This window comes from Parathielavia appendiculata (assembly GCF_033297405.1).
Source record: "Parathielavia appendiculata strain CBS 731.68 unplaced genomic scaffold N657scaffold_2, whole genome shotgun sequence".
Lineage (NCBI taxonomy): Eukaryota > Fungi > Ascomycota > Sordariomycetes > Sordariales > Chaetomiaceae > Parathielavia > Parathielavia appendiculata.
The window spans coordinates 1,968,181-1,991,454 of NW_026944221.1; the positions used below are offsets into that span (position 1 = coordinate 1,968,181).

General features: G+C 56.4%; 10 protein-coding genes and 1 non-coding gene across 11 annotated transcripts; 5 read left to right on the top strand and 6 right to left on the bottom strand.

Annotated features, from left to right (window-relative positions):
- N657DRAFT_631192 (RNA-binding domain-containing protein) lies at nucleotides 1-1,228 on the bottom strand (the record flags this gene model as incomplete). The annotated part of the gene is made up of 4 exons (XM_062791038.1): nucleotides 1-509; nucleotides 565-911; nucleotides 985-1,084; nucleotides 1,180-1,228. 4 exons carry the CDS (start codon nucleotides 1,226-1,228, stop codon nucleotides 1-3), a joined length of 1,005 nt encoding a protein of 334 aa, XP_062651130.1.
- A 1,056-nt stretch (nucleotides 1,229-2,284) lies between these two features.
- On the bottom strand, nucleotides 2,285-2,374 carry N657DRAFT_t34. Its single transcript has one exon. It is a non-coding gene; the product is annotated as a tRNA-Phe (tRNA).
- A 964-nt stretch (nucleotides 2,375-3,338) lies between these two features.
- N657DRAFT_653603 (cysteine proteinase) lies at nucleotides 3,339-6,699 on the top strand (the record flags this gene model as incomplete). The annotated part of the gene is made up of 3 exons (XM_062794429.1): nucleotides 3,339-3,390; nucleotides 4,487-6,312; nucleotides 6,469-6,699. 3 exons carry the CDS (start codon nucleotides 3,339-3,341, stop codon nucleotides 6,697-6,699), a joined length of 2,109 nt encoding a protein of 702 aa, XP_062651131.1.
- Nucleotides 6,700-7,582: 883 nt separating this feature from the next.
- N657DRAFT_641349 (TPT-domain-containing protein) lies at nucleotides 7,583-9,693 on the top strand. The gene is made up of 5 exons (XM_062792123.1): nucleotides 7,583-8,149; nucleotides 8,227-8,294; nucleotides 8,354-8,359; nucleotides 8,417-9,042; nucleotides 9,109-9,693. Exons 1-5 carry the CDS (start codon nucleotides 8,070-8,072, stop codon nucleotides 9,532-9,534), a joined length of 1,206 nt encoding a protein of 401 aa, XP_062651132.1. The 5' UTR covers nucleotides 7,583-8,069; the 3' UTR covers nucleotides 9,535-9,693.
- Nucleotides 9,694-9,738: 45 nt separating this feature from the next.
- N657DRAFT_641350 (uncharacterized protein) lies at nucleotides 9,739-12,951 on the bottom strand. The gene is made up of 2 exons (XM_062792124.1): nucleotides 12,554-12,951; nucleotides 9,739-12,490 (listed from the first exon to the last, which is right to left on the bottom strand). Exons 1-2 carry the CDS (start codon nucleotides 12,815-12,817, stop codon nucleotides 10,118-10,120), a joined length of 2,637 nt encoding a protein of 878 aa, XP_062651133.1. The 5' UTR covers nucleotides 12,818-12,951; the 3' UTR covers nucleotides 9,739-10,117.
- A 387-nt stretch (nucleotides 12,952-13,338) lies between these two features.
- N657DRAFT_641351 (uncharacterized protein) lies at nucleotides 13,339-13,930 on the top strand. Its single transcript, XM_062792125.1, has one exon. It carries the CDS (start codon nucleotides 13,496-13,498, stop codon nucleotides 13,724-13,726), a length of 231 nt encoding a protein of 76 aa, XP_062651134.1. The 5' UTR covers nucleotides 13,339-13,495; the 3' UTR covers nucleotides 13,727-13,930.
- Nucleotides 13,896-14,455, top strand: N657DRAFT_641352 (uncharacterized protein). Its single transcript, XM_062792126.1, has one exon. It carries the CDS (start codon nucleotides 13,916-13,918, stop codon nucleotides 14,123-14,125), a length of 210 nt encoding a protein of 69 aa, XP_062651135.1. The 5' UTR covers nucleotides 13,896-13,915; the 3' UTR covers nucleotides 14,126-14,455.
- Nucleotides 14,456-14,506: 51 nt separating this feature from the next.
- Nucleotides 14,507-15,942, bottom strand: N657DRAFT_565062 (nagb/rpia/CoA transferase-like protein; the record flags this gene model as incomplete). Its single annotated transcript, XM_062788332.1, has 2 exons — nucleotides 14,507-15,346; nucleotides 15,403-15,942. 2 exons carry the CDS (start codon nucleotides 15,940-15,942, stop codon nucleotides 14,507-14,509), a joined length of 1,380 nt encoding a protein of 459 aa, XP_062651136.1.
- A 620-nt stretch (nucleotides 15,943-16,562) lies between these two features.
- On the bottom strand, nucleotides 16,563-17,731 carry N657DRAFT_641354 (uncharacterized protein). Its single transcript, XM_062792127.1, has one exon. It carries the CDS (start codon nucleotides 17,681-17,683, stop codon nucleotides 16,832-16,834), a length of 852 nt encoding a protein of 283 aa, XP_062651137.1. The 5' UTR covers nucleotides 17,684-17,731; the 3' UTR covers nucleotides 16,563-16,831.
- A 165-nt stretch (nucleotides 17,732-17,896) lies between these two features.
- N657DRAFT_641355 (LexA/Signal peptidase) lies at nucleotides 17,897-18,992 on the top strand. The gene is made up of 2 exons (XM_062792128.1): nucleotides 17,897-18,408; nucleotides 18,475-18,992. The coding sequence occupies exons 1-2, from the start codon at nucleotides 18,166-18,168 to the stop codon at nucleotides 18,655-18,657; spliced, it is 426 nt and encodes a 141-aa protein (XP_062651138.1). The 5' UTR covers nucleotides 17,897-18,165; the 3' UTR covers nucleotides 18,658-18,992.
- N657DRAFT_641356 (ARM repeat-containing protein) lies at nucleotides 18,773-21,594 on the bottom strand. Its single transcript, XM_062792129.1, has 7 exons — nucleotides 21,238-21,594; nucleotides 21,098-21,183; nucleotides 20,924-21,044; nucleotides 20,733-20,846; nucleotides 20,427-20,672; nucleotides 19,618-20,367; nucleotides 18,773-19,564 (listed from the first exon to the last, which is right to left on the bottom strand). Exons 1-7 carry the CDS (start codon nucleotides 21,266-21,268, stop codon nucleotides 19,233-19,235), a joined length of 1,680 nt encoding a protein of 559 aa, XP_062651139.1. The 5' UTR covers nucleotides 21,269-21,594; the 3' UTR covers nucleotides 18,773-19,232.
- Between the last annotated feature and the right edge of the window lie 1,680 nt (nucleotides 21,595-23,274).

Below are 23,274 nucleotides of genomic sequence, written 5' to 3' on the forward strand. Positions count from 1 at the left end.
CTAGGGAGGACACAGGCAAGAGAGCGAGTTACCATAGGGCTCACGGTCACCGCGGGGAGGGGCGTCGGCATAGCCACCAGCAGCGCTGGGAGCAGCGTCACGAGGGCGCGAGTCACGGTCGGTGGGACGGTCGTAGCGCTCGCGGTCGTAGCTGGGACCACGGCGGTCATCGGGACCACCACGGCCGCCTGCATAGCGATCACGGTCCTCACGGCCGCCGCCGCCATAGCGATCAACGCGACCAGCATAGGGCTCGTCGCCGCCACGCTCACGACGATCATATCCACGATCATCGCGATACTCACGGCTGTAGCCACGGTCTTCACGGTAGTCGCGTCCGCCACCATAGCCGCGGTCGTAGTCGCGTCCGCCACCATAGCTACGGTCGTAGCCGCGGTCATCACGGCCGCCATAGCCACGCGCGCCGCCACGGTAGGAATCATCACGACCATAGCCACCGCCATAGCCGCCGCCACCACGACGACGGTCATCGAAACGACCACGAGGATCTGAGAGACAATCAACCAGGCCATCCCCGACCAACAGAGAAAAGGCTCAACTTACCACGCTTAGGAGGGCCAAAGTACTTGCCCGGAGTAGGCGTGCGGGGACGAGCACGGCGTGCCTTCTCAATGTTAAGGGTGCGGCCCTCGATGACCTCGCCGCGCAAGCCCTCGATGGCTGCGTCGGCCATTTCCGAGGTGACCATCTTGACGAAGCCGAAGCCACGCGATTCGCCCGTGTGGGGGTCCTTCATGATCTGGCACTTCTCGACCTCGCCGTATTTCTCAAAGAGACGAGAAATCTCCGCCTCTTCCAGGCGAGGGTGAATGCCAGTAACAAAAAGGTTGGAGCCGGGGTTGGTGGCGCCGTCGTCATCTTGGTTGCCGCTATCACTCTTGCCAGGAGCACTGTTGTGATTGGTGTTAGCGGGTGATTTGTGAGGAAGTCGCAGCAGTAGCTGGGTTGCACGCTAAGACGTACCGGTCTTTGCCGTTGGGAGACATGGACCGGCGACGCGAGTCGTGACCATCATCGCGGCGAGGCGACGCACTACGGTCGCGGTCGTAGCGAGGGCCATCATCTAGTAAACGGTCAGCGAGGTCAAGCACACGGGTGTGAACGGTGCTGCAGGCGTATGCAAAGCCCGCGAAGTGACGAGACGGATTGCGCACTTACCGTCGTAGCGCTCACCGGTCGCTTCATAGTCCATCGATGTGGTCGCCATCGTGATGGATTGAATGTTTTGTGGGTGTTGGTTTGTAGTAGGAAGAAGAAGGCTGAAGAGCGGCTCGACTCGAAGTGGAGCGAGGCCGAGAAACTTGGGGAAAAGTGGAAATGGAAGACAACCAAGTATCGGATCACGAAAATCGGGTTTTGGAAGATGAAAAGATGCCTTCCGATTACTCGCGATTGATGAAGGTGAACAAGGATCGGGGTGGGGTATTCGCTGATGGCAACAACAAAGAAATCTAAGTTGAAGTGACAGGGCGGAGAGCGTGTCGAGGCAGCACGGGGTGAGAGGGAAGGGAGGCGAAAATTTCGGAGGCGACCATGCGCAACGAGGCCTTCAGCGGTGCACGCTTGCCAGTCGCGTCGAGTCCCGATTATCGCATATCGAGGCGATCTCTAGCGAGCTTTCCTTCAACCTAACTTTGAGGTACTGTACGGATCCGTATTATGTTAGCGCTGCCTTGGCGTACTCGTCAAACGCTTGGTATGCAAACAATCCGATGGAACACAAGACGAGGTCCTAATCAAAAGTGACTTAAGAGGTCGGGTCTTGCACAAGAACGGGACGTGGCTATGGGTATCCGTGAGCCCTGCAGTGGCAACACAACAGCGCCGAGCACCACTGGCATTGGTTTACATCTATCGGCCAACCTGACTCCGCAGCAGCAATTCGTCGCCCTGCCTGGTCCTTTGCCGAGGCTGCGGCGTGCAAATGCCACTTATCTGGGTGTATAGGTAACTTATTGTACCTATGTCGTACCATTCCGAACCCAGATGCGGTTCAACACTTGAGTACTATATCGATGGATATTTCTGCTCTATTTGTAAGCTAATAATCCTCTCAGACAATAGAAAAAGTTAGACAATAAGGCAAGGCAAGCTGGACAGCAAGGGAAAAGTTGAAATATGGATTATCCTAAAGCAGTTTCGATAACCGTTTTACATTGATAGAGGACCTTCTCCCTGATTCCCGTAGCTCGAGCTACCTAGGGTAAAAGGAAAGTCTAGCCACACATTTGCATGTGTATAGGGAGGCAAAAGTAGAAGTTGTTGCGGTTTGTGTGGATCGAACACACGACCTTCAGATTGATTTACCGAAGTTGACTTCAGTCTGACGCTCTCCCAACTGAGCTAAACCCGCTGCTTGACATACTCTGAATAAGGTTTTCCATTCAAGAACGAATGACTCCGCGAATGATTCCGGTACTCTAAACAGGAAAGAGCCACTTGATAAGTGCTCAGAAGAAGAGAGTTGCCTGGTCTCCCATCTGGCGCACAGCAGCACCTCAGGTTTCTGACAAGAAGCAGCAGCCTTCATTTAGATTCAGTTTGAACACTCTCTTGACTGAGCTAAACCTGTTCCGATAAAGTGACTGGAATTTGGTAACAGTGGGCTCTTTATGTAGGTGAAGTGGTATATCTGCAACTCAACGGACAACAACCACCATTGCACCCAGGCTATGTTGATTAACTCAGAGACGTGTCCTACGTATTGCTTACCAACTTAGAACTAGGGGAGATCTTGACGGACCGCATATTGCTGATTATGAATAACTGATGTGGGATTGAAAAATAACTGATAAAATGTGTTAAGCTCAACGTGAATGGTGTTCGCCGAGCCATAAGCCGGCCAGGTTATCCTCACACATGATTGCATCTTGTCCCGTGAACTACGTAGCTGATTCCCAGTCTCCTCAGTACAGTAAGTGAAGCTACTCGCCGTCGAGCTGCACAGGTAGAACAACCAGGGTTCAGGTTCTTCCCCTCCCAGCTCGAGGTGTCTGCCAATCTCAGAGGACAGGCGAGCGGTGTCCTGCTAAGATAGCCGTATAGGCCCACTACACTTTTTCCCGCCGCAAAGGACATCATGCCCAGCCCACTGTAAGGCGACCTGCTCGAGACCTACTCGCGGGTATATCAAGACCAATGGCGACTTGGGACTCGCCGAGCAACTTCGCGATATAGCGCAGATTCCATCTGCTCGAGCGAAGTTCCGTCACCCTTATAAAGTACTCAGGAACCAAGCCGATGCCAGCTGCCCTACAAAATCTCTTCCTCCTCCTGAGGCTGCTGAGCAAGCATGGTCGCAGCCTGGTCCGGAAGGGATGCCACACCACCAGTGGCGGCCCCATCGTCTCCCGCACCCGCCATTTCCGCGTCGCCATCTTCATCCGCATAGAACGCCGCGACCATGGCGTCCTCCTCCATCCTGGCGTTGGCCTTCTTGCTGGTCTTGAGCAGCTCCACGCGGTCTAGCGCCTCCTTGTTGATCTCTTCCCACGTCTTCTTGCGCGAGTGGATGACCTTGGCATGGCTCTTGCTCTTTTGAACCTTGACCGCCCTCCGGTCCATGACAGCCTCGGCGCGGCCCAAGCTCCGCTCTTGCCGCTTGCGCGCCTTGGACCTCAGCACGACTTTCCGGCCGGAATTGGTCTTCTTGGTCACGCGGCCGGCGCGGTGCGCCGCAAGCACGGCCGGGCGGCGGTCGACGGGTTCTTGTGGCGGGCGGACGTTTTTAAGTGACTTGTCAGTGTCGATGCCTGGCGAGGTCGCCCGTCTGGCTGCGCGGGAGTGTATTGAAGGACCTGGCGCCGTTTGAATTAGCTAATTGCTGAGAAGAGTGCAGTGGAGAAGTAGGTGAACCCGTACCTTTCTTCCCCTTGGTAATGGTGCCTTTGGCCATCTTGTGTATGGCTTAAGATTGTCATTATCGAGGCGGAATCGTGGGTCTCATCCTCGAGTTTTCCGCTTATCGCTTGGAGTGTTTTCCAGGTTTGAGTGGGGCTTACCCCGCCCTGCAGGAGCTTGCAAATGCGCCCCGCTACGTTGCTCTAGGCGGCCAATGGCCTGCGTCAGCCGATGACCTGAAGAACCCAAGCTGTTTTTCCGAAGCATGCAAGGAAGAGAGGGCTGGGCATATGATATGCAACTGGCTGACTGTCGGTGTTATCTCGTGGATTGGAAAATCACCCGTGCCTTTGCTCCTGTCTCGAGTTGCCCGTCTGTTTCGCTCCATGCCAGTTCATTCTCTTACAGGACATGGATTTTCTGTATCCCTTGCGGTTTCACACACTCTCGGCTGCCTGACCAAGCGGACACATCCCCGTTGTGCTGGGGGTACCTGCTCTCACCGATTTTCACCACAGCTTCCCATTCCACAGAATGAGTTCCGACACGCATCACACTGGGATCCAGTTCGACACTCGCCACAATCCTGACTGGTACTGGCATGACGCTTTCTTTCCCGGACGAGGGATTCGAAACCGCATAACCAACCCGACCGTCATCATCACCATTGCCCTCGTTGCCGCCACCATAGTGTACCGGGCCGCACAACGCCGCAGGCTCCCACCACTGGCCCAGCTTCTATGGGATGCGTCCGTCTCCGCGATTCCAGCTCGCCTTCTCTTTGCCATCGACCGCCTCATTAACCTACCGGTCTTCCCGTCTCTCATGCTCAAGACACCGTCGACAACCCATGCCGCCAAAAGCGAGGCTCTACGGAGGACACTCGGCATCGACGGTGGAGGTGGGATACTTGGTTCGGTCGCTCAGGCTGGGCGCTATGGCTTTGGCAGCCTGTCCCGCAATGCCTCCGGGAACAGCGCCGCACGCGACAAGCCGCCCGGCCTGGGCAACTACGACAACTCCTGTTACCAGAACAGCATCCTCCAGGGCTTGGCATCGCTCAAGGCCTTCCCGTCATACCTGTCGGCCATTTCGCTCGGAAACAAGCTGTCTTCGTCTCAGACTCGCACTGTAGACACGCTCCGCAACTTGGTGGCCGAGCTCAGCAGCCTTTCGAGCAACGGCAGGACCCTCTGGACGCCAGATGTGCTCAAGAACATGAGCACGTGGCAGCAACAAGACGCGCAGGAGTACTACTCAAAGCTCCTGGATCAGATCGACGACGAAATTGCAAAGGCTTCCCGTGTTCTCCAGGACTCACGAGGTCTCGAATCACAAAGCACCAGTTACGACTCTTCGGCCAGCGAGCACAGCGACGATAGTGGATATCACAGTTCGACTACCGTCTCAAAATCCGGACTGGAGCTTCGCTTTGCCCGAAACCCTCTCGAAGGGTTAATAGCACAGCGTGTGGCTTGCGTCGACTGTGGCTATTGCGAAGGGCTGACTATGATTCCCTTCAATTGCTTGACGTTGACGCTCGGCACCCTCCAGCAGCACGACCTTTACGAGCGGTTAGACCACTACACAAAGGTTGAGTCGATCGAGGGAGTTGAGTGCCCCAAATGCTCGCTGATTAAGTGTCGTGATCTCCTCAAGGCGCTCATTGCCCGCATGGGAGAGCTCCTGGATCTCCAGCAGAGACTGCAGCTTCTGGAAAAAGCGTTGGAAGAAGAGACATACGACGAAGAGACGTTGGCAAAGTGCAACATCAAGCCCAAGGCGAGGGCGAGCTCGACCAAGACGAAGCAGGTTGCTCTCGCCAGACCTCCGCAGAGCCTAGTGTTCCATGTGAACCGGTCGGGATTCGACGAGAGAACGGGCTCCATGTTTAAAAAATCGGCCGCCGTCCGATTTCCCATGATCTTGGACCTTGCGCCATGGTGCCTGGGTAGTGCCGAGAGCCGGGCCATCTTGGAAGAGGGCACCGTTGCCGCGCAGGACGTGGAGCAGTGGACGCTCGATCCCCGGTCGTCCATGGTAGCGGGGAACCGAGGGCCGTCTAGGGTAACGGGCCCGATCTACGAGCTGCGTGCCGTGGTCACACACTATGGACACCACGAGAATGGTCACTACGTCTGCTACAGGAAACACCCTGTTTCACCGCCCCCAACAAAGCTTGAAGATGAACAAGCGGAGAAAGTTTTCGATCACGCAGGTGCTGCGGAGAAGGCCCCTGAAGATAGCGAATCGGTTCCCGAGACAGAACTGGCGAGCCAGACAACTGGGATGGGTGAACCAATCAAACCAATGCCGGGCAAAGAAGCACAGCAGTCTCAATGGTGGCGGCTCAGCGATGAGGACGTGACTCTAGTGGACGAGCGGACGGTTCTCTCTCAAGGTGGTGTGTTCATGCTATTCTACGACTGCGTGGATCCTACCTCGGTCCCGGTCTCGGTGGCAGACGCGCCTTTCGGCACGGAAGCGGTCGGCCCTGATATCAATACTCCGCCTGGCGCCGTTGGACCGGTTGCGGTGACTGGCAGTCCCGGCGTGGCGCAAGAGAATTCCGGAGCTTCGACATGGGACGCTCTGGGCACTTCCAAGCTTCCCAGCGGACCGATTCCGCCGCAAGGGACGCCGGGTCCGGATGTGTTCCCTCCCGGAATGGACGGGAGCACTGTCGAGCAACAAGCTTTGTCGCCGAGCTCCGACGAGCCCACCGACACAGCCATTCCTGCCATTTTGAGTCCCAAACCGGTTTGGCAACAGGAAACAGCGCCGTCGCAATTGAAGTCCACCACCTCTCAGTTCCCACCACGGGTCATCAAGGTTTAGGCGAACGCAAACCAGTGAAGCTGGAGGATGGGGATGCTTGTGCATTGATTTTGAATGGTGCTCTTTGTCATGCATAGCAACGGCGTTTTTGGATTAAGGACTTGCGATGGCCTCCTTTTCTCAGCCGGGGCTGGGTTTGGCATCCGGACAGCGTGGGATCAGATGCTCGTGGGGAACGGTCTAAAAACTTGGCCATGTTCTCTTTTTGGTTGGAATACCACAGTAAGCGGGTACAGGTTAGTCGAGGGCGTGTTTGGTAGGAACATGTGACCTCGTTCGTGATCGTGGTCTGACCCGAGGCGTCTGTTCGTGTTGTGGCTGGGGCCAGAAACAAGCTTATTCGAGGCTCTCAGCCATTGCGGGGCGTCGTGTTGTCTCTGTTCCCGACGGCCCGCTGCGTGGGATGTGCTTTGTACGAGGCTTCGCCTTCCTTGACACTTGTCGTTACACTTCCTGCCACGACAGACTTGTCCAACTAGGGAAAGACCTTCAAGCGTTTTTCTTGTTCGTCGGCGGCGGGCTCGTGCTCTTGAACCTGCAGTGCAGGATTGTCAGCATGGAGCCGGAACCGGAATCGACGGCACGGCGTTGTCGTGCCGGAGATCCGCTCACGATACTCCATAACGTTTGATGGATACGGTAGGGTAGTCTTGCGAACCCGAGGTGCTATAGATCCGATCGTTGACCTACATTGGAGGCTTACTGACTAGAGAAGGGCAGTGTTGCAGAGGAGCCCTCTAACGTTATAACTGGTAACCTGAGGGAAAGTCCTCTGTCTCAGGCAGCCCACTCATAATGCTTTCACCATCCTCACGCTCCGCGTGCCTTGCATTTGGACTCGGACACCAACAAGCTTATTCATTGGCTTGGCCTCGCCTGGGCCCGCCGCACATGGACCCTGCTGCCGAGCTGTGGGGTTTCAGCCCGGGAGGTAGGCCCCGCCCATCAGCGCGATGCTCTTTATGGTATCGGCCACAAAGGGGGGAAGCAGGGGTTGCCACCACAGCCAACGGCGCGGCTTCAGTCAGCTCAGCCGTTCGGCACCTATGCGAACACGAACAAAAGGAGCCTTTCTCCCCGTTTTGTTTCGTTTCTTCGGACCTTCCTGTCCCGATTCACTCCCCTGTGGTAACCTTTGTGCGGTAGATCACCTCCTCGAGCATCGAGCAAATGCTCGGTCGGAAGACAAACACACACTCCTTTCCTGACCCGGTCACTCCTTGGACTTCTTTCTATACGCGGCCGGAGAGGGTGTAGTTGGCCTTTCGTTCCTTTCACTTGTTGGGCCCAGGGCCCGACCAGATCCATCCCTCCGCCGATTCTGCAACTCGGACATCCGAGGAACTGTGCCCTCCCGGCGCCGCGCCGACATGGCCGACGACGATGTTGAGCGCCAGGTTGAAAAACCGCGCCCGGCGGAGCGATCAGTACATGCGGTATTCTACATCGCGTATGTGTTGACACTCACTCACTGTCTCATCCGTTCGTAGCCTTGCGCCTGGCTGATGATTTCGGGAAACGATACAGGAATTGGATCTTCTTTTCCAACCTGACCATTCTCTTCAACAAATGGATAATCGATAGCCGGGGATTCAGTAAGTTTGCCGCTCTACCTTCCCTGGATCCAGAGACTGTGGCTGACCACCGCTTACAGGATACCGTACGTCTCACGCCCGCCTTCTCATGACCTTTTCCACTAACTATACACATCCAACAGCCGTGATCCTAACATGCTGGCACATGGTCTTCGCTACTATTGCGACTCAGGTCCTGGCGCGGACGACTAAGCTCCTCGACGGGCGCAAGAGCGTCAAGATGACGGGGCGCACCTACCTGCGCGCCATTGTGCCCATCGGCCTGCTGTACAGCGCCAGCCTGGTGTGCAGCAACATGGTCTACCTGTACCTGAGCGTCGCCTTCATCCAGATGCTCAAGGCCGCCGCGCCCGTCGCCGTGCTGCTCTGCTCGTGGGCCTGGCGCGTCGAGGAGCCCTCGCTCAAGCGCTTCCTCAACATCCTGCTCATCGTGGGCGGCGTGGCCCTCGCCAGCTTCGGCGAGATCGCCTTCAGCATGACCGGCTTCCTCTTCCAGCTCGGCGGCATCGTCTTCGAGGCCATGCGCCTCGTCATGATCCAAGTGCTGCTGGCCGGCGACACCCAGAAGATGGACCCGCTCGTCAGCCTGTACTACTACGCCCCCGTCTGCGCCGTCATGAACATCGTCATCGCCATCGGGTCAGAGGCCAGCTCGTTCAACCCGGCCGACCTCGCCACCGCCGGCTACGGCCTGCTGCTGCTCAACGCCATGGTGGCCTTTATGCTCAACGTCAGCAGCGTCTTTTTGGTAAGCGCCCCGTTCCCCTCCGAACATGGGGCCTCCCAACGCCTCTCTAATATTAAAACAACCTAGATCGGCAAGACCTCCGGCCTGGTCATGACCCTAACCGGCATCCTCAAAAATATCCTCCTCGTCATTATTTCGGTCCTCATCTGGCACACGGCCATCACATGCCTGCAGTTTCTCGGCTACGCCATTGCCCTCGCCGGCCTGCTCTACTACTCGCTCGGCAAGGATCAGCTGCTCGCCCTCTCCCAGGCTGCCTGGGTCTACGCCAGGGGCGGCTACGAGGCCGTGCGCGTGTCGCCGCCGTCGGGGGACGAGCCGGGCCAGAGCCAGGGCCAAGGTGGTGGGTTGCCTTCAGCCGTGCGCCGGGCGTTGGTCTTGGCTCTGGCGGCCGTGGTGATCTTGGTTCTTTTCGGGGCTTTCTTTTATCGTGGCGGAGGAGGTGTAGAGCCTGGGTTGGGCCGGCGATTTGGTGGTGCCAACGCTTCGTAAGAGTTTACTGGGTTTACTGGGTTGGGGCGATATCACATATTGGCGTTGATGGGTTCGTCCTTATTTATCTTTCTTGGGAGAGCAAAGCGTCATTCTTGTGTATGACGATGGTTGGATATAGCTGTTTATCAGCACGACCAGGCAGGTGCTCTGTTCCCGGCCTGATAATGAAACGAGACCTGGATTGTGCAGGTTGGTTACCTTGTGAGCTGCTGGCTACGTTGTGAGCCCCGGCTACGGAGTGGTGAATTGGAGACGAGGTTCACTGCCTGTCTCTGGTAGCCCAATATCCGCTGGGAAGCCAGCACCATCGTCGCTGGAGTCTATTGCTACACTTCGCTCACATGATCCGGAAAGGTATCAAACAAGACTACCCGGATTCAGTCACTGTCCGACTCCGTTTACCCCTGGAGAACCCCGTGTATACCGGCCGTCAAAACCAACGCCGCTGTATCCCAAACCCCTTTACTCTTCGGGGCTCCGAAACCGCCCATCCGACTAAACCCCAAGATAGCTATTATCCGCCTGACAATACCACATGAACCGTTGTGGTGGCCTCGGCTTGCCGGCCAGGTCGAGGCACCTAACCGCGACTCCTGCTCCTCCTCCGGCTGTCGTGCCGACTCCGCCCGTGATCACGGTCCCGATCCCGTCGAGATGATACGCTCCGGTCTCGCCGGTTGCGGCGGTAGTGGCTGTCGCGGTCCCTGTCCCTATCCCGATCCCTGTCCCGGTCTCTACCCCTGTCCCTGGAGCGTTCCCTATCGCGGTCACGGCTCCTGGACCGGCTACGCCGTCTTGTCTCTCGACGGTCGTCTCTTGCCCGGTCGCGGTCACGGGAACGATCCCGCCTGTCACGGCCTCTGTCCCTCGGTCGGTTGCGGTCGCCATCGTAGCGGTCACCACCACGGTAGTCCATGCGATCCCGGTCTCGGTCCCGGTCTCGGTCTCGGTCCCGGTCTCGGTCTCGGTCCCTCTCTCGATCACCAGGCAAGTAGCGATCGTGTTCCTCTGGTTCGCGGCGGCGCTTCAGATCAGGTGACCTGTCCCCGGCTCGCCGGTCATCAATCCCCGGCACCGGCATGCCCTTCTCCCTCGCCTCTTTCTGAGCAGCGAGGTAGGCCTTGGCTTCCTGCTCGCGTTTTTTGACCTCGGCTTGTTTCCAAGCCTCCTTTTCCGTTTGGTTCAGGCGCGAGGGCGGCCGGGCTGCGCTCGTGGGCGATCGCGAACGGCTTCTGGGGCGCCTCTCCTTGTCGTCCTCCTTCGCTTTGTCTTTCTCCCGGCTTGGGTCTTGATCTCGATCGCGATCGCGGCTGCGGTCCCGTGGATTGGCACGCGCACGAGAACGGCTACGTTCCCGTCTATCGCGATGGTCTCGATCTCGAGACCGCGATCGGCTCCTATCTCTACGGTCGAATCGCGGTCTGGACTGGGAGCGGTCCCTTTGTTCGGCTTTTCGGCGCGGGGAGCGACTTCGGTCCCGCGCATCACGCCGACGTGAGCGGCTTCTATCCTTCCTGTCGTCCGTTCTGGCGGTCCTCGGACGGGAGCGACTCCGGCTCCGCCGGTCCGCCCGGCTTCGAGACCCGCTGCGGTCTCTGCGCTCGTCTTTCCGGTCGTCGCGGCGTCCGTCACGAGAATCATCACGGCGGCTGTGGCGGTTGTCGTCCCGGCGATCATCTCTCCTGTCCCGTAACCTCGACCTGCTCCTCCTGCGTGAACGGCTCCGGCCATACCTGGATCGCGGAGAGCGCGAGCGGTCATCCCTGCGTCTGCGGTCGTCATTCCTAGATCGGCTTCTATCCTTGGCGCGATGTGTCCGAGAAGAACGAGAGGGACTCCTTATTTTCCGCCTCTCGGGCTTTATCTCTTCTTCCTTCGGGGCGGCAGAAGGCTTGGGATCCTTCGGATCCTTCGTCTCGGCAGGCTTTTTAATCTCAACTGGCTTGAAATCGGGGGGGGGTCGCTGAATCGGTGCGATTGCCGAAGCTGGTTTCGCCTTTTTGGGGGGAGGAGCCAGTGTTTCATCGACTTCCAGTTCTGGTTGCTTCGTCCCAACACGCTTGCTCTCGCGCAAGAGGTCGGCTAGCGCCTCTTGCTCCAGGCGTTCGTGATCCTCCTTGGTTAGTTTCTGCTTCACTTCCTCAGCCCGCTCTTCGGTGGAAGGCTTCGGCCTGGTGTCGCGGCTATCCCGGCGGTCGTAATCCGGGTCCCGGTCTCGCTCACGATCTCGATCTCGATCTCGATCGCGGTCTCGGTCCCTTGCCTTGTCTCGCTCCTTTGACCGATCTCGGGGAGTACCTCGGTAGCTGTCATAGCCTCGTTCACGATACCGATCACGGTCGCGATCTCGATCTCGGTCCCTCTCCCTGTCTCGGTCGTGGCTGCGGTCTCTCTCCCTCCGGCTCTCTCGCTCCCGGTCTCGCTCCTTTTCCCGCTCTCTCTCTAGCTCCCTTTCCTTCTCGCGCCGTTCGCGCCGCTCCTTTTCTCTCCGCTCATCCTCCTCCCGCTCCTTCTTCCTCCGTTCCTCCCTTGCTGCCCTCTCGGCTTCGCGTCTCTTAGCTTCCTCTCTAGCCTTGATCTCCCGCTCGAGCCTCCGCTTCTCCTCTTCAACCGCCCTGAGTTCGGCCCGGACGCGCTCCCTCTCGGCGCGGCGGGCAGCCGTCTCGGCGGCGTATTCCTCGTCCGTCTTGGCCCCGCGCATCCTTTCTTCCTCGGCTGCTTCGTCACCAATCTCGGCGCGGCGCAGTTCGCGAATATGGGCTTCGATGGCGCGGCTATCGATCAAAGAGCTGATGACGGCTTCTGCCTTCTGGTAGACACCGCTGCGGTCCAGTGCGCCATCAATAAGGGCTGCGGCTTTCCCCCGCTCGAGAGTCAAAAGTTGTCTTGGATTACGCTCAACTTCCCGCTCGGCGACTTCGAGGATGGCTTTGGTGACCTGCGCTTCGTAGTCCTTATGCATTTTAGTTTGGAACGCAAGAGCATGAAAGCGTGTGAGCACTGAAAAGAAACGTACACTAGCCTCGAACTTCTCCCACACTTGTTTGCGAATCGCGTCGTAGCCGCCCTTCTTCTTAAAGGAGTGTGCGAGACCCTCGATTGCGGTGCGCGTCGCCGAGGGGAGCGGCAGATCGGAAGCCTTGAATTTCTTCGTGACAGGCGCCATCACCGTACTACCCGGCTGGCTCGGCGCAGCGGCCAGCACTTGGGACTCGACAGCAGCGGGCATCATGGCAGCTTGGGAGAGTCGTGAATGCTGGTTTGATTCACTCGAGTGCATTGAATGCACCGCGGCAATGAAAGCAATGCACGTGGTTCTCAAGTCATTTTCCAACGCATTCACCGCAGATGCGCCATGTAGAAGAACAGCTGAAAGAGAACGGATGATACAGGGGGCAGTTGATGGTTAGAGTGTCCAAGCCGTGTTTGCAGACCTGCCGGGGGTGCTTGTGGGTGGGGCCCGCTGCCTTGAAGTGCACGGAATGACTGGGTCGACACGCAAGGTTCAGTCACTACGCATCGAGCAAGCCACATCTGGACAAGCTCAGACATAGACAAATCCCCTACAGTAAGTCATTAGCCACTTTTGGTAAATGCATCTTGCGGGCCGCTTCAAGACCCTCACCCATATCTATAATTCGATTCACTGACGTTCCACTTATACTATTTCCGAGCTGCATTCGCAGTAGGGAGTAGGTATTCAAGAAGATAGCCCCAGCACAAACTTAGATTAATAGAGAGCTCTCTCTATTATATATTGAGATCTAATAAATATTTCTATGATCATTGCCTATCAGTAATGGCAGTATTAGGCGAGGTAACTTTCAGCATATATAAGTTGCTAATCCTTACTGTGGGGTTTGTATGATACATTACGAAGTTGGTAAAGTAACCAGCCACACTCTCACCCCACTGCAGCTAGGAACGCACAGGTCACCACAGGTGGCTTGCCAATTCGATGCAGCTGGTGAGCGACTGCAAACCACACCTGCGACCGATCCACGAAGTTCCGGGCAAGTCGAGAGCTCAACCCCGGCGCCGAAATCACACTCCCTCGACCGAGCACGAAGCAGTCAGAGGAGGAACTGAGCTCCCTCTCCTCAGCGACCACGAGCGGAAACGCCCTCCTGCACTCACAATCCTGCCGAGCGATTTCAACTCGACTCGCCCCAAGACGAGGCAAGACTAGACGAGACGAGATACAACAACCAAACAAAATGGTCAACAGAATTCTCTTCTGGACAGGCTTCGGTACTTCCAACCCCTCCCTGCTCCCCACACTTGACATCAACCCACCAGCACCACTACTTTAGACATACCAAGGTTAACTCCCTCACTCCCAGGCCTCATCGTCCGCTTCTGGCAGCTGGGCATCGAGATGCGGCCCTTTTTTAACAGGAAGTCGCTCTGGGCGTACCCCGTCTTTGGCGGCGTCGGCGCGAGCTTCGGGTACTGGCTGCAGGGCGTGGACGAGCGGCAGACAAAGATGCTGGAGGAGCGGAAGCAGGCCATCCTGGAGAAGCGGGCGCGGAGGGCCGGGCGGGAGGCCAGCGCTGCTGCGGCTGCACCGACCGAGGTTGTTGCGTGAAATTGATTACGCGACCACGGAGAGTGATATGGAAGGAAGGGAGCCTAGGGATGGTCTGTTATGCGGGAGCTGATGCAAGATGGGAAAGAGGGAGGAGAAGATGGGGAGAAACTACGGTTCCTGGCTGTCAGGGGTTGGAACATGGAGCAAACTGAGGTTGGCGAGCTAGATTCAGTGTACGAGATTATTATTTTTTTTATCCCCTAGAGATGGCCGCCCTGCTGGTTGGATTCCAAAGGCCGGAAATGCAATGCGCACCGACAACAAATCCTCGAGATTACCTAGAACCTCGAAATGAGCTCAATCAGATAGCTACTGTGCCTCCTCCACAACCCGACGTTCCTCCTCATTCAAAAGCTCCTCCATCCGCACCCATCCGATTCAGTCAATTAAGGGGTCCTCCTGCTTCCTCAGCAGAGCCAGGATGGCTTGGGCAGGCGAGTTTCCGCCGCCGCTCTCAAATTCGGTGATGACACCCGTGATGTACTTGTCATGGGTGTTGTCAAACAACAGCCGGAAGCAGTCGGCCGTGTTTCTCTCCGGGTCGATCTCGTTGTAGGTGAGCGAGTCGACCGACACGCGGTCTCTGTCAAAGTTGATCGTCTCGCAAAGGACAATCACCTTGACACCCGCATTCATGGCAGCCATGGCCACGTCGGCCGTCCCTGATGGCGCATGCAGCGACCCGTTTGCAAAGATGGCCTCCCCCCCAAGGAGCACGTTGGACGCGGCCGCGACTTTGGGCCGCAGACCGCCTAGGTTTGGCGAGTACAAAACGGGGATGCCAGCATGCCGTAGCGTCTTTGCAAGCTCCTGGCCACCGCGCTCAAACGGGTCGTCAATGACCGTTACGTCGAAAATCTTGCCGTCGTGCTTGGCCTCCAGAAGGGTCTTCTCGACAAGCCGATGCCGGCCGTATGTGAGGATGGTGTCGCCCTCGTTGATCGACTGAGCGGCATTCCGGGCAATGGCATACTCCGCCATGGTAATCCGTTCGTTGATCAGGAGGTCGATCCACTCCAGGAGTCCCTCCTTCGCCTCGTCCTCGGCCGTGTCAATGTCAAACTTATTGACCTTCCCCTTGAGCAGCCGGATGGCATTGCCCATAGCAAAACACATCGGCCTGCATTCGGTGAGGTATTCGATCTGCGGGTTCAGTACGTGTGGGACAAAGTGCCGTGATAGCGAGTTCCCTTCGGGTGTCTCATACGATTCGATTACCTGATTGCTGCTGTCAGCGGCCGTGCATCACAGACTACTGGGGCATAAATACAAACCTTCCGAAACGCCAAAAGTGTCGCCTTGAGACGAGATATGCTGTCGTTGAGCGCAAAGGTAGCCATCTGTTGGCCGACAGCCAGGACAGCAGAATGCACGTCCTTTTGCGCCTGCGATGTCGGTATCCGCTTTGCCATTGGCAAATGGCTGAAGGAGTCGGGGATCCCACTCCTGACATCCTTCTCAACAATCGGCATGGATGGCCGCCGCCCACTGATTGACGGTCGGTGAGCCTGCGGTGGCCCACCCTTGCTTTGAGTTTGCTGGCCGTCCTGTTTCCCTTTGCCCTTGGCCCCTTTCCCGTCCGAAGCTGCCCCTTTGTCCTGTGCCGGTGGCCCTGTCCCAACAGTTGCTCTGGCTTCCTTCACCTGCGCACGTCGCGCTGCCTTTTCAGCCTTCGCCTTGGCTTTTAGCTGGGCCGATGTGAGCTTCTCTGTGGTGGCAGCGTTGGCGGTTGCGTTGGCTGGAGTCGATCCGGTTTTCGCTCCATCCTGTGTTGCTGGAGCTCCCTCAGGAGCCTCATTCGTCTCAGCCGCCATTCTTTGGGGAATCGTTATTTGATAGTCCGTTGTGAGTCTGGTGAGGAACTTTATCGATGAGTGGTAACGTGGCGCGGACCAGTGGGTTTCGCGTCGCACAGTTCCTCTTTAACCCTGGAAAACTGACGAGGATAGATAGCGCATGTGTTTATTGTGAGCTGTACGCAGTATGCGTTCTCGGCGAGCCCGGACAGTATCGGGTGGTCTACTGAGACTTGCTTAACTGAACTTTTAGAGGTTGGGAATTGAGTCACAATCGAAGATCCCACATGCCGTAGCCTTGCACCCCGCGCCCCGCAATCGTGCAGATAATTCCGATTAGGGGGCACGGACCCTTGCTAGCTATTGTTCTCGAAGCACAAAGCTTAAATCGGCATCATTCACAGAAGGGCATGAAGCAAGTGCATCGTTACCAGAATGGTTTTCGCCTTGCAGCCGAGAAACCGCAAGTCTCCGCATCTTTTCCTACTCGGTGCCGCTTCGGAAACCATTACATCAAGGGCATATACAGTACCACGAGAGTATCTACAGGAGACTCCACTCTCAGCTGATTGCAGGTGAGTACAGAAGGTTGCCGGCATGGTGTATCCATGACCGGAGAAATACGTGTGTGATATAAGGTAGCAATATATTATTATTCCTACACCGCTGTGCCCTTGGGCTTGCCGGACCTTCAACAACTTACTATACAGGAAAACCGCGCCCTCGTGGGCCGGGTGAAAAACCCAGGGTAGCAATATACAACGGTTCTACATGTCACCTTCCACTTCGATACCTGGTAGGTACTGTACAAGGTCCTTCCGTGAAGTCAACCCGCTGGCTGGACAGGTCTGAGACCCCATGGAATCATCCAGCGGTTAGACAGCAGCGTCTATACCGTACTTCCCTCTCAACTCTCTGCCGCCGCCGGAGCCTGGCCGGTGGCTTCCCCTGCCGACTCAGTAGCCGGACCTGCAGCACTGCTAGCCGGGGCCTGCAGATGAACAGTGAGGGTGTCCCCCACCGATCCCTCCCTAGGCTTGATCTCTTTCGCCCCGGGAACCTCGGCGATGGTCGCCTCAACGACCTTCAATGCCCCCTTGGCCTCGTCCGCCGACGCCCTCCGCTTGTCCCTCTTCTTCAGATTCATCATGGTCACGGTAACCTGATATCCCTTGCTCAGGAATCTCTTGAGCTGCGACATCTTGGTGCGCAGATCGTGCGGCGCGATCGCCCAGTTCACCTCCAGCTCCTTCGACTTCTCCTTCTTCTTGCCCGCGCTCTTGTCTGCCTGCGCGGACTTGGCGGCCTCCTCGGCTTGGCGGTTGGCGATGCGGCAGATGGGGTACTGCGGGCCGTTGGACGAGGCGTCCGCCCTTGGGGCGGCGAGGAGGATGAGCGTGTTGCGCTCCAAATTGAGCTTCTTGAGGATTTGACTCGTCCGCTGCGGCTCGGTGAGCCTGCCGTCTTCTTGTCGCAGTTGGATCCAAGGGTACACGATGTCGTAGTCGCGCAAACCGCGGTCCTTCACCGGAGCGGCATTTCCAGAGGCCGGTCCGCGGCGGCTATTGCGGAATTGGGCCACGTGATGGGTGGAAAAGGGCCGTCGCAGAGGCGTTGAAGACGTCGGTTGGATCGGCACAGCTATGGCGGGCAGCAGCAGGCGCTGCAATTGCCACGGGGCCTCTGATACTGCTGCATTACGGACGAAAACATTTCTCAGGGCGACGGCCGAGTTGAAGAGACATTGCGAGGTCCTCATTGTATTTGCTGACAACAGCGCAAGTGCCTGGAGTGACGTTGAGTGCGGATGAGTTTGGAGCTGGGCGGGATGGGACGATTCTGGCGCCCCTGTCATCGGGAAATATTTGACCAATCATGCCGAGTGTCTTGCTCCGCAGCGACCTGAATGTCATCGCGCCATTGAGCTTGGGGTCACCATTTGACACTCACGATCAACAAACCTCACCATGAGCTCTTGACGTTTCACCCCATGCAATGCCCTCAATAACCCCCATCCTGCGTGGCTTGCTGCGGCCCAACAGGCTCAGACTCTCACCCAAATCAAACCACTCCCCGTCGCCATCACCATCACCATCACCAACCTCAAACGCCACCCCGTCAACCCCCAATGCGCCCCCCCCCAAAACCGGCCCACCCTGGCTAGGCCACCCCCTCCGGGTAGTTCTCAACACACTCAAATTCGTGGCCTTAACTCACCTAATCTGGGAGTACGTCATCTCGATGTCGCCGGCGTCGGGGCCCTCGATGCTGCCCACCTTCGAAGTCGTGGGCGAATGGCTGCTCGTGTCGCGGCTGCACCGCTTCGGCCGGGGCATCGAGGTCGGTGACGTAGTGGCGTACAACATACCCATCAACGAGGAGATGGGCGTCAAGCGGGTGCTGGGCATGCCGGGGGACTATGTGCTGATGGATACCCCTCCTGACGGGGAAGGGGAGGGAGGGGGAGGAGGAAATATGATCCAGGTTTGTCGAAGTCACGCTTTGTATGCTCTTCCTTTGAGTGGACGGGTCGTTGACTTAGGGGCACAGGTTCCACGAGGCCATTGCTGGATTGTCGGGGATAATCTGGCGGCGTCGAGAGACTCTAGGTTATTTGGTCCTGTGCCGCTGGCCCTGATCCGAGGCAAAGTCATTGCCTCTGTGAGGTCTTTCTCGGAGTTTAGGTGGATTACCAATACCCTACGGAAAGTAGACAGTCCCAGTGAGCCTTGAATCTCATTCATCATCCGGCTGTGCATCACCTTTCCGAACAAAACCCCTGGGAGCTTATTGTGCGGTATACCCGTAATACTGGGAGGGCGAGATAAGGCTCTTATTAATGAGTGAATATGTATCAAATTGCATGTTCTGATTACAACGATGATAGGTCAAACCAACCGCATTGATCCAGGTCTGGCGCGCTGGTAGCGGGTAATAGCAGAATCGCGAAAGCCCGCGAGGGTATGATGATAGAGCCGGATAGTCGGGCGGCATCCGCAACACACCACTCTTCTGCTCCATACTACGAAAGAAATACAAAAGCCGGGGAGAAGAGAACAACAGCTTCTAGGCAACCATGTCCCACAGCCTCGCCCTCCAAGCAATCCTTCCCAATGCTCGCCTACCATATACATGCCTTCCAAAAACCCCCAACGTCCGAAACCTTGTATCTGGATAATACTGACGCCGCCAACTCCGCGCCGCCCCTATGCGTAATGACAAAAACAAGCCAGGGAAGACATTAGACCGTGTAAATAAGACTCGACACCTCAGATGGCCGCGCGCCCAGCCACAGATATATCAGGAAACTAGCCCTCGATGTGGCTCTTGGACGCGCCCTGCCCGAGCAGCTCGAGACACCGCTGCGCCAGGTTGACTACTTCACCCTCGTCATCGTCCTCGGCCTCATTGTCCGACTCCATCTGGCGGTTGGCGATCAGCTTGATCATGTCGACAATGTCATCCGATTTCCCAATGAGACCAATGAGCTTCTTGTCCTCCGACTCGAGCAGTTGGAGCAGGGTCCAAATCGCGATGTGCTGGAAAGTGGCGTCGCCGCTGGCAAGAAACCTGCTGAGGTAGCCGTGAATACCGTCGCTCGGCTCCATCCAGTTCTGGACGAAGATGCTGTAGTCGCCCACTATGTCTCTGTCAGCATGGATCTCAGAGGAGCAGGGCGGGCAATAGACTAACCTTTTGAGGAGAGATTGCCCAGCGCAGCGGCACTGTTTCCTTGAACCTCGACGCTGGGGGATTTGGTAAGGGGAATCAACACTTCAAAGACGCCAAGCTCCAGAAGATGCGTCTTGAGCTCGTCGCTCAGGGCAAGAACAGCAATCGCAGCTGTCATCTCGGACTGAACCGTGACAGGAACCTCCAGCACGAGCTGTTTACACTTCTGGACAGCGCCAGCCTCGAGGACAAGGGACTTGTTCCGATCCGAGCTTGCTGCCAGGTTGCGGAGCGTCGAGATGGCATGGCACTGGATTTCTTCGTTGTCCGTCGACCCCAGCAGATCGACCAGGGGCTTCAGGAAGCCGGCCTCGATGATGGGCGATTCGTTTTGAGGGTGGATCGAGATATTACGGATGCATGCGACCGCGGAGAGGATGAGTGGGAGGTATGAAGACTTGAGAAGGCGGAGGAGAGATCCGAGTCCGTGGGCCTGGACGATCTCGAGTTGGTACTTCTCGTCCGATGCAAGATTCCGCAGCGCCAAGGCGGCCTGGCACTGGACCTTGGGCGAGGGGGACTCCGTCAGGTTCACCAAGTACTGAACGAGTCGAGGTTCAGTCTCGGCCAGTCTCCGCCTGTTGTTAGCGTCGACGGCGATGTTGCTCAAGGCGGTGGTGCAGTAATACTGCACATCCACGTCGGGGGATGAGAGGAGCTGCACCAGCACAGGGATGGCACCGGCATTGACCAGCTGCTGCCGGTTCTCGTCTACAGGAGGCGTCAGTTGTGGTCTGTCGAGGACCCTTCTATGCTTCGTAACAACATACCAGAATGTGTCATGTTTAAAAGAGCGCCGGTAGCGTTCCTCTGGACTCTCATATCCTTCGACTTGGCAAGCCGCGTCAGGGGGCCCAGGGCGCCCGACCTTGCGATCTTCGCCTTGTTGTCTTCATGTGTTGCCAGGTTGGTGATACAGCCGACAGCATTACACTGGACCTCGACGTTTGGCGACATCATTTGCTTGATCAGCGGCTGCAGCCCGCCCAGCTGAACGATCAGAACCTTGTTCTCGGCTAGAATTCCCGTCAGCGCTGTTCTTCTACCGGACACAGTCGCAGGTAGGGAGACAGTACTGTTAACGGCGAGGTTGCCCAGCGCAGCACTGGCTGCCCGTTGCACTTCAATGTCGGAGTTCTCCAGGAGAAACAGAATGGGGCTGAGCGTGTCCCTGTCAACAGCCCGGACATCTGAGATGGCACAGGTGGTTAGCGAACCCGGTCAAAGGCACTTCCCTAGCGAAATGGATCCGTATCCGCACACGCACCTCGCTCCGTAATCTCAGCAAATGTTAAGCTTGCGCTCCGTTGAAGGTCGATGTTATCGGAATAAACGAGGGTGCTCAGAGCACGGAGAGGTTCGCCTGAGAAGAAATCTGTTTCGGCACGCTACAAACAAGTCAGGACAAAGCGGCGTTTACAAATCGCGCGGGCAAGCTAACGTTTTCGAGGTATTGGAGAAGGTCGGCAACAGCCTCGCGCTCATTCTCGGCGAGGACATTCTCGTACAGCGCATCGCGGGATTTGCCTAGGCTTATGAGCGCAATGCAGCAAGTCAAAGAAACCGGCAGGGCAATCGCACCTCCACAGCACGACGAGCTGCAGATGCCCATGGCCGCTGGTTGGGTGACGCCAACGGGCCCGGCGCCGGGGTTGGCTTTTTGAGCAGCTTTGACTTGTCGGGTTGAAGAACCGGCTTTGTGCTTCGTGAATCGGAGAAGCAGCGGAAGGGTTTGGTTGGTTGGTCGCAGCAAGGAACACACAATTCGGAGAGCTTCAGATTGATGTCGCAAGGGCCAGAGAAGCGTTGTCAGATGACGTGCGCCGTTTTGTCGCCTGATCGCAATAGTGGTGCTGTGCTGGCGGACGTCGGCGACCCAGTCTGATGTTGGTGTTTCGTTATTTTGGGCGGGTCAGGTGCAGAGGAGCCGGTCGCAACAGGAACGGAGCCAAGACAGTCACCATAGGAAGCTGCCTTCCCAATTGTCATGCCGTCTCTGGGGTCAAGGTCTGGGCGCTGTTGGAGCGAGTGGGTCTCGCTCGCACCTGGTCTGGCGACTGGCATCGGTACTGTACAATACTGTGTACATTGGACTCCCGTCATGGAGAGCTTCTGCACCACAATGAGTGACATGTCCATGACTTTGCAAAGGCATGAGTAAGAACGGGTGGAGTGGAGAGCTGAGTGTATGAACGATCTATAAGACTTTATTGTCAGAATCCAATCCCTAGCTCGTGGCTCTGTACTCGTCTCACTGATCTCTCATCTGTTACAGTTAAAATCGGGCGGTTTCACGGAGGATGAGCTACGCCAAGCAAGGGTCCTGTCAAAAATAGCCTACTAAGGCGCTTAAATAAAGATATCGCTAGACTTAGTAATGAGGCTCCTGCCAAATGCTCGAAGTACTACTAGTTATAGTATTAATTAGAATCTTAAAGTAGTTATATATAACGTGTTTTATCAGCGAATGCACCATATCAGCGAGTGCACCACTGGTAAGGACTGCATATATATTTGGGTGCAGCACTAACGACGGGAATAAGCGGGGAATAAGCTGTTAGTACTTCGACTAAGTGTCTGTGCAGCCCTTACCAGTGGTGCACTCGCTGATATGGTGCACTCGCTGATATGGTGCACTCGCTGATAAAACACGTTAGTTAAATATTTAAGGTAACTATAATATCAGTATTCCTATACCACTATGCCCTAGGGCTCGCCGGACCTTCTACTACTGATTACAAAGGAAAACTATGCCTGTAAGGCTGGACTAATGACGCGGGATGCACCGGAGGGAAGGCTAAGTATGGGTATATGTCACAAATGAACCAACGAGAGTCAACAACGGCGGCTTACTTGCAGAAGCCAGTGGGGAACGTAGGACGTTCCGAGCCAATCACTTAGGACCAATCGGAACGAGTACTAGAGGTGCTCCAGAGAGCTCTCAGGAGCATGAGAGAGCACCAGTGCAAGGCCAATCAGAGGACGCTCTAAGAGGCTCTCGAGAGCACCATAGAGCATTGGCTCTAGGTGGCTCTAGAGAGCACGAGAGAACAACCAAATGCATCTAGTATATAGTCACTCGTTCTGGAGGACTCTGGGAGTTCTCCAGTAAGCAACTCAAGTGCAAGATTGTCAGTACCCTTGGACATTGCTTGTTGTGAACCCTTTGGCTTCACCGAACCTCACCCCGTTGTCAAGTATAACCTTCAGGAGTCCCTTTCAGAAGTTGGGGCTTTGAGATTCGTCACAGTATATCTGTATTGCTTGAAAGAAGGATCGAGATTCAGAAGTCAGTGTCGCGCATGCTGCATGCAAGATAAACTGGCATGGCAGGGCTGCGCGCGCACAGACCTTTGCAGCGGGGCTACTCTACATGATCCTTTCCGGTATCAACTAAAAACCTCTCTGAAGCCCTGAATCTACCTACTACATGTGACGAATCTCAAGCCCTAACTTCTGAAAGGGACTCCTGAAGGTTATATATACTTGACAACGGGGTGAGGTTCGGTGAAGCCAAAGGGTTCACCACAAGCAATGTCCAAAGGTACTGACAATCTTGCACTTGAGTTGCTTACTGGAGAACTCCCAGAGTCCTCCAAAACGAGTGACTATATACTG

Bases quoted from the DNA above. Each gene is read 5' to 3' on its own strand.
- N657DRAFT_641355 (XM_062792128.1), top strand. From the start codon at position 18,166: ATGTCGCCGGCGTCGGGGCCCTCGATGCTGCCCACCTTCGAAGTCGTG. The intron at 18,409-18,474 runs GTTTGTCGAAGT...TTAGGGGCACAG, and splicing joins GAGGAGGAAATATGATCCAG to GTTCCACGAGGCCATTGCTG.
- N657DRAFT_641349 (XM_062792123.1), top strand. From the start codon at position 8,070: ATGGCCGACGACGATGTTGAGCGCCAGGTTGAAAAACCGCGCCCGGCG. The intron at 8,150-8,226 runs GTATGTGTTGAC...GAAACGATACAG, and splicing joins CATGCGGTATTCTACATCGC to GAATTGGATCTTCTTTTCCA. The intron at 9,043-9,108 runs GTAAGCGCCCCG...AAAACAACCTAG, and splicing joins ACGTCAGCAGCGTCTTTTTG to ATCGGCAAGACCTCCGGCCT.
- N657DRAFT_641352 (XM_062792126.1), top strand. From the start codon at position 13,916: ATGCGGCCCTTTTTTAACAGGAAGTCGCTCTGGGCGTACCCCGTCTTT.
- N657DRAFT_641351 (XM_062792125.1), top strand. From the start codon at position 13,496: ATGCAGCTGGTGAGCGACTGCAAACCACACCTGCGACCGATCCACGAA.
- N657DRAFT_641350 (XM_062792124.1), bottom strand. From the start codon at position 12,817: ATGCACTCGAGTGAATCAAACCAGCATTCACGACTCTCCCAAGCTGCC. The intron at 12,491-12,553 runs GTACGTTTCTTT...AAAATGCATAAG, and splicing joins GGGAGAAGTTCGAGGCTAGT to GACTACGAAGCGCAGGTCAC.
- N657DRAFT_641356 (XM_062792129.1), bottom strand. From the start codon at position 21,268: ATGGGCATCTGCAGCTCGTCGTGCTGTGGAG. The intron at 21,184-21,237 runs GTGCGATTGCCC...TCATAAGCCTAG, and splicing joins CAGCTCGTCGTGCTGTGGAG to GCAAATCCCGCGATGCGCTG. The intron at 21,045-21,097 runs GTTAGCTTGCCC...ACTTGTTTGTAG, and splicing joins TTCTCCAATACCTCGAAAAC to CGTGCCGAAACAGATTTCTT.
- N657DRAFT_641354 (XM_062792127.1), bottom strand. From the start codon at position 17,683: ATGAGGACCTCGCAATGTCTCTTCAACTCGGCCGTCGCCCTGAGAAAT.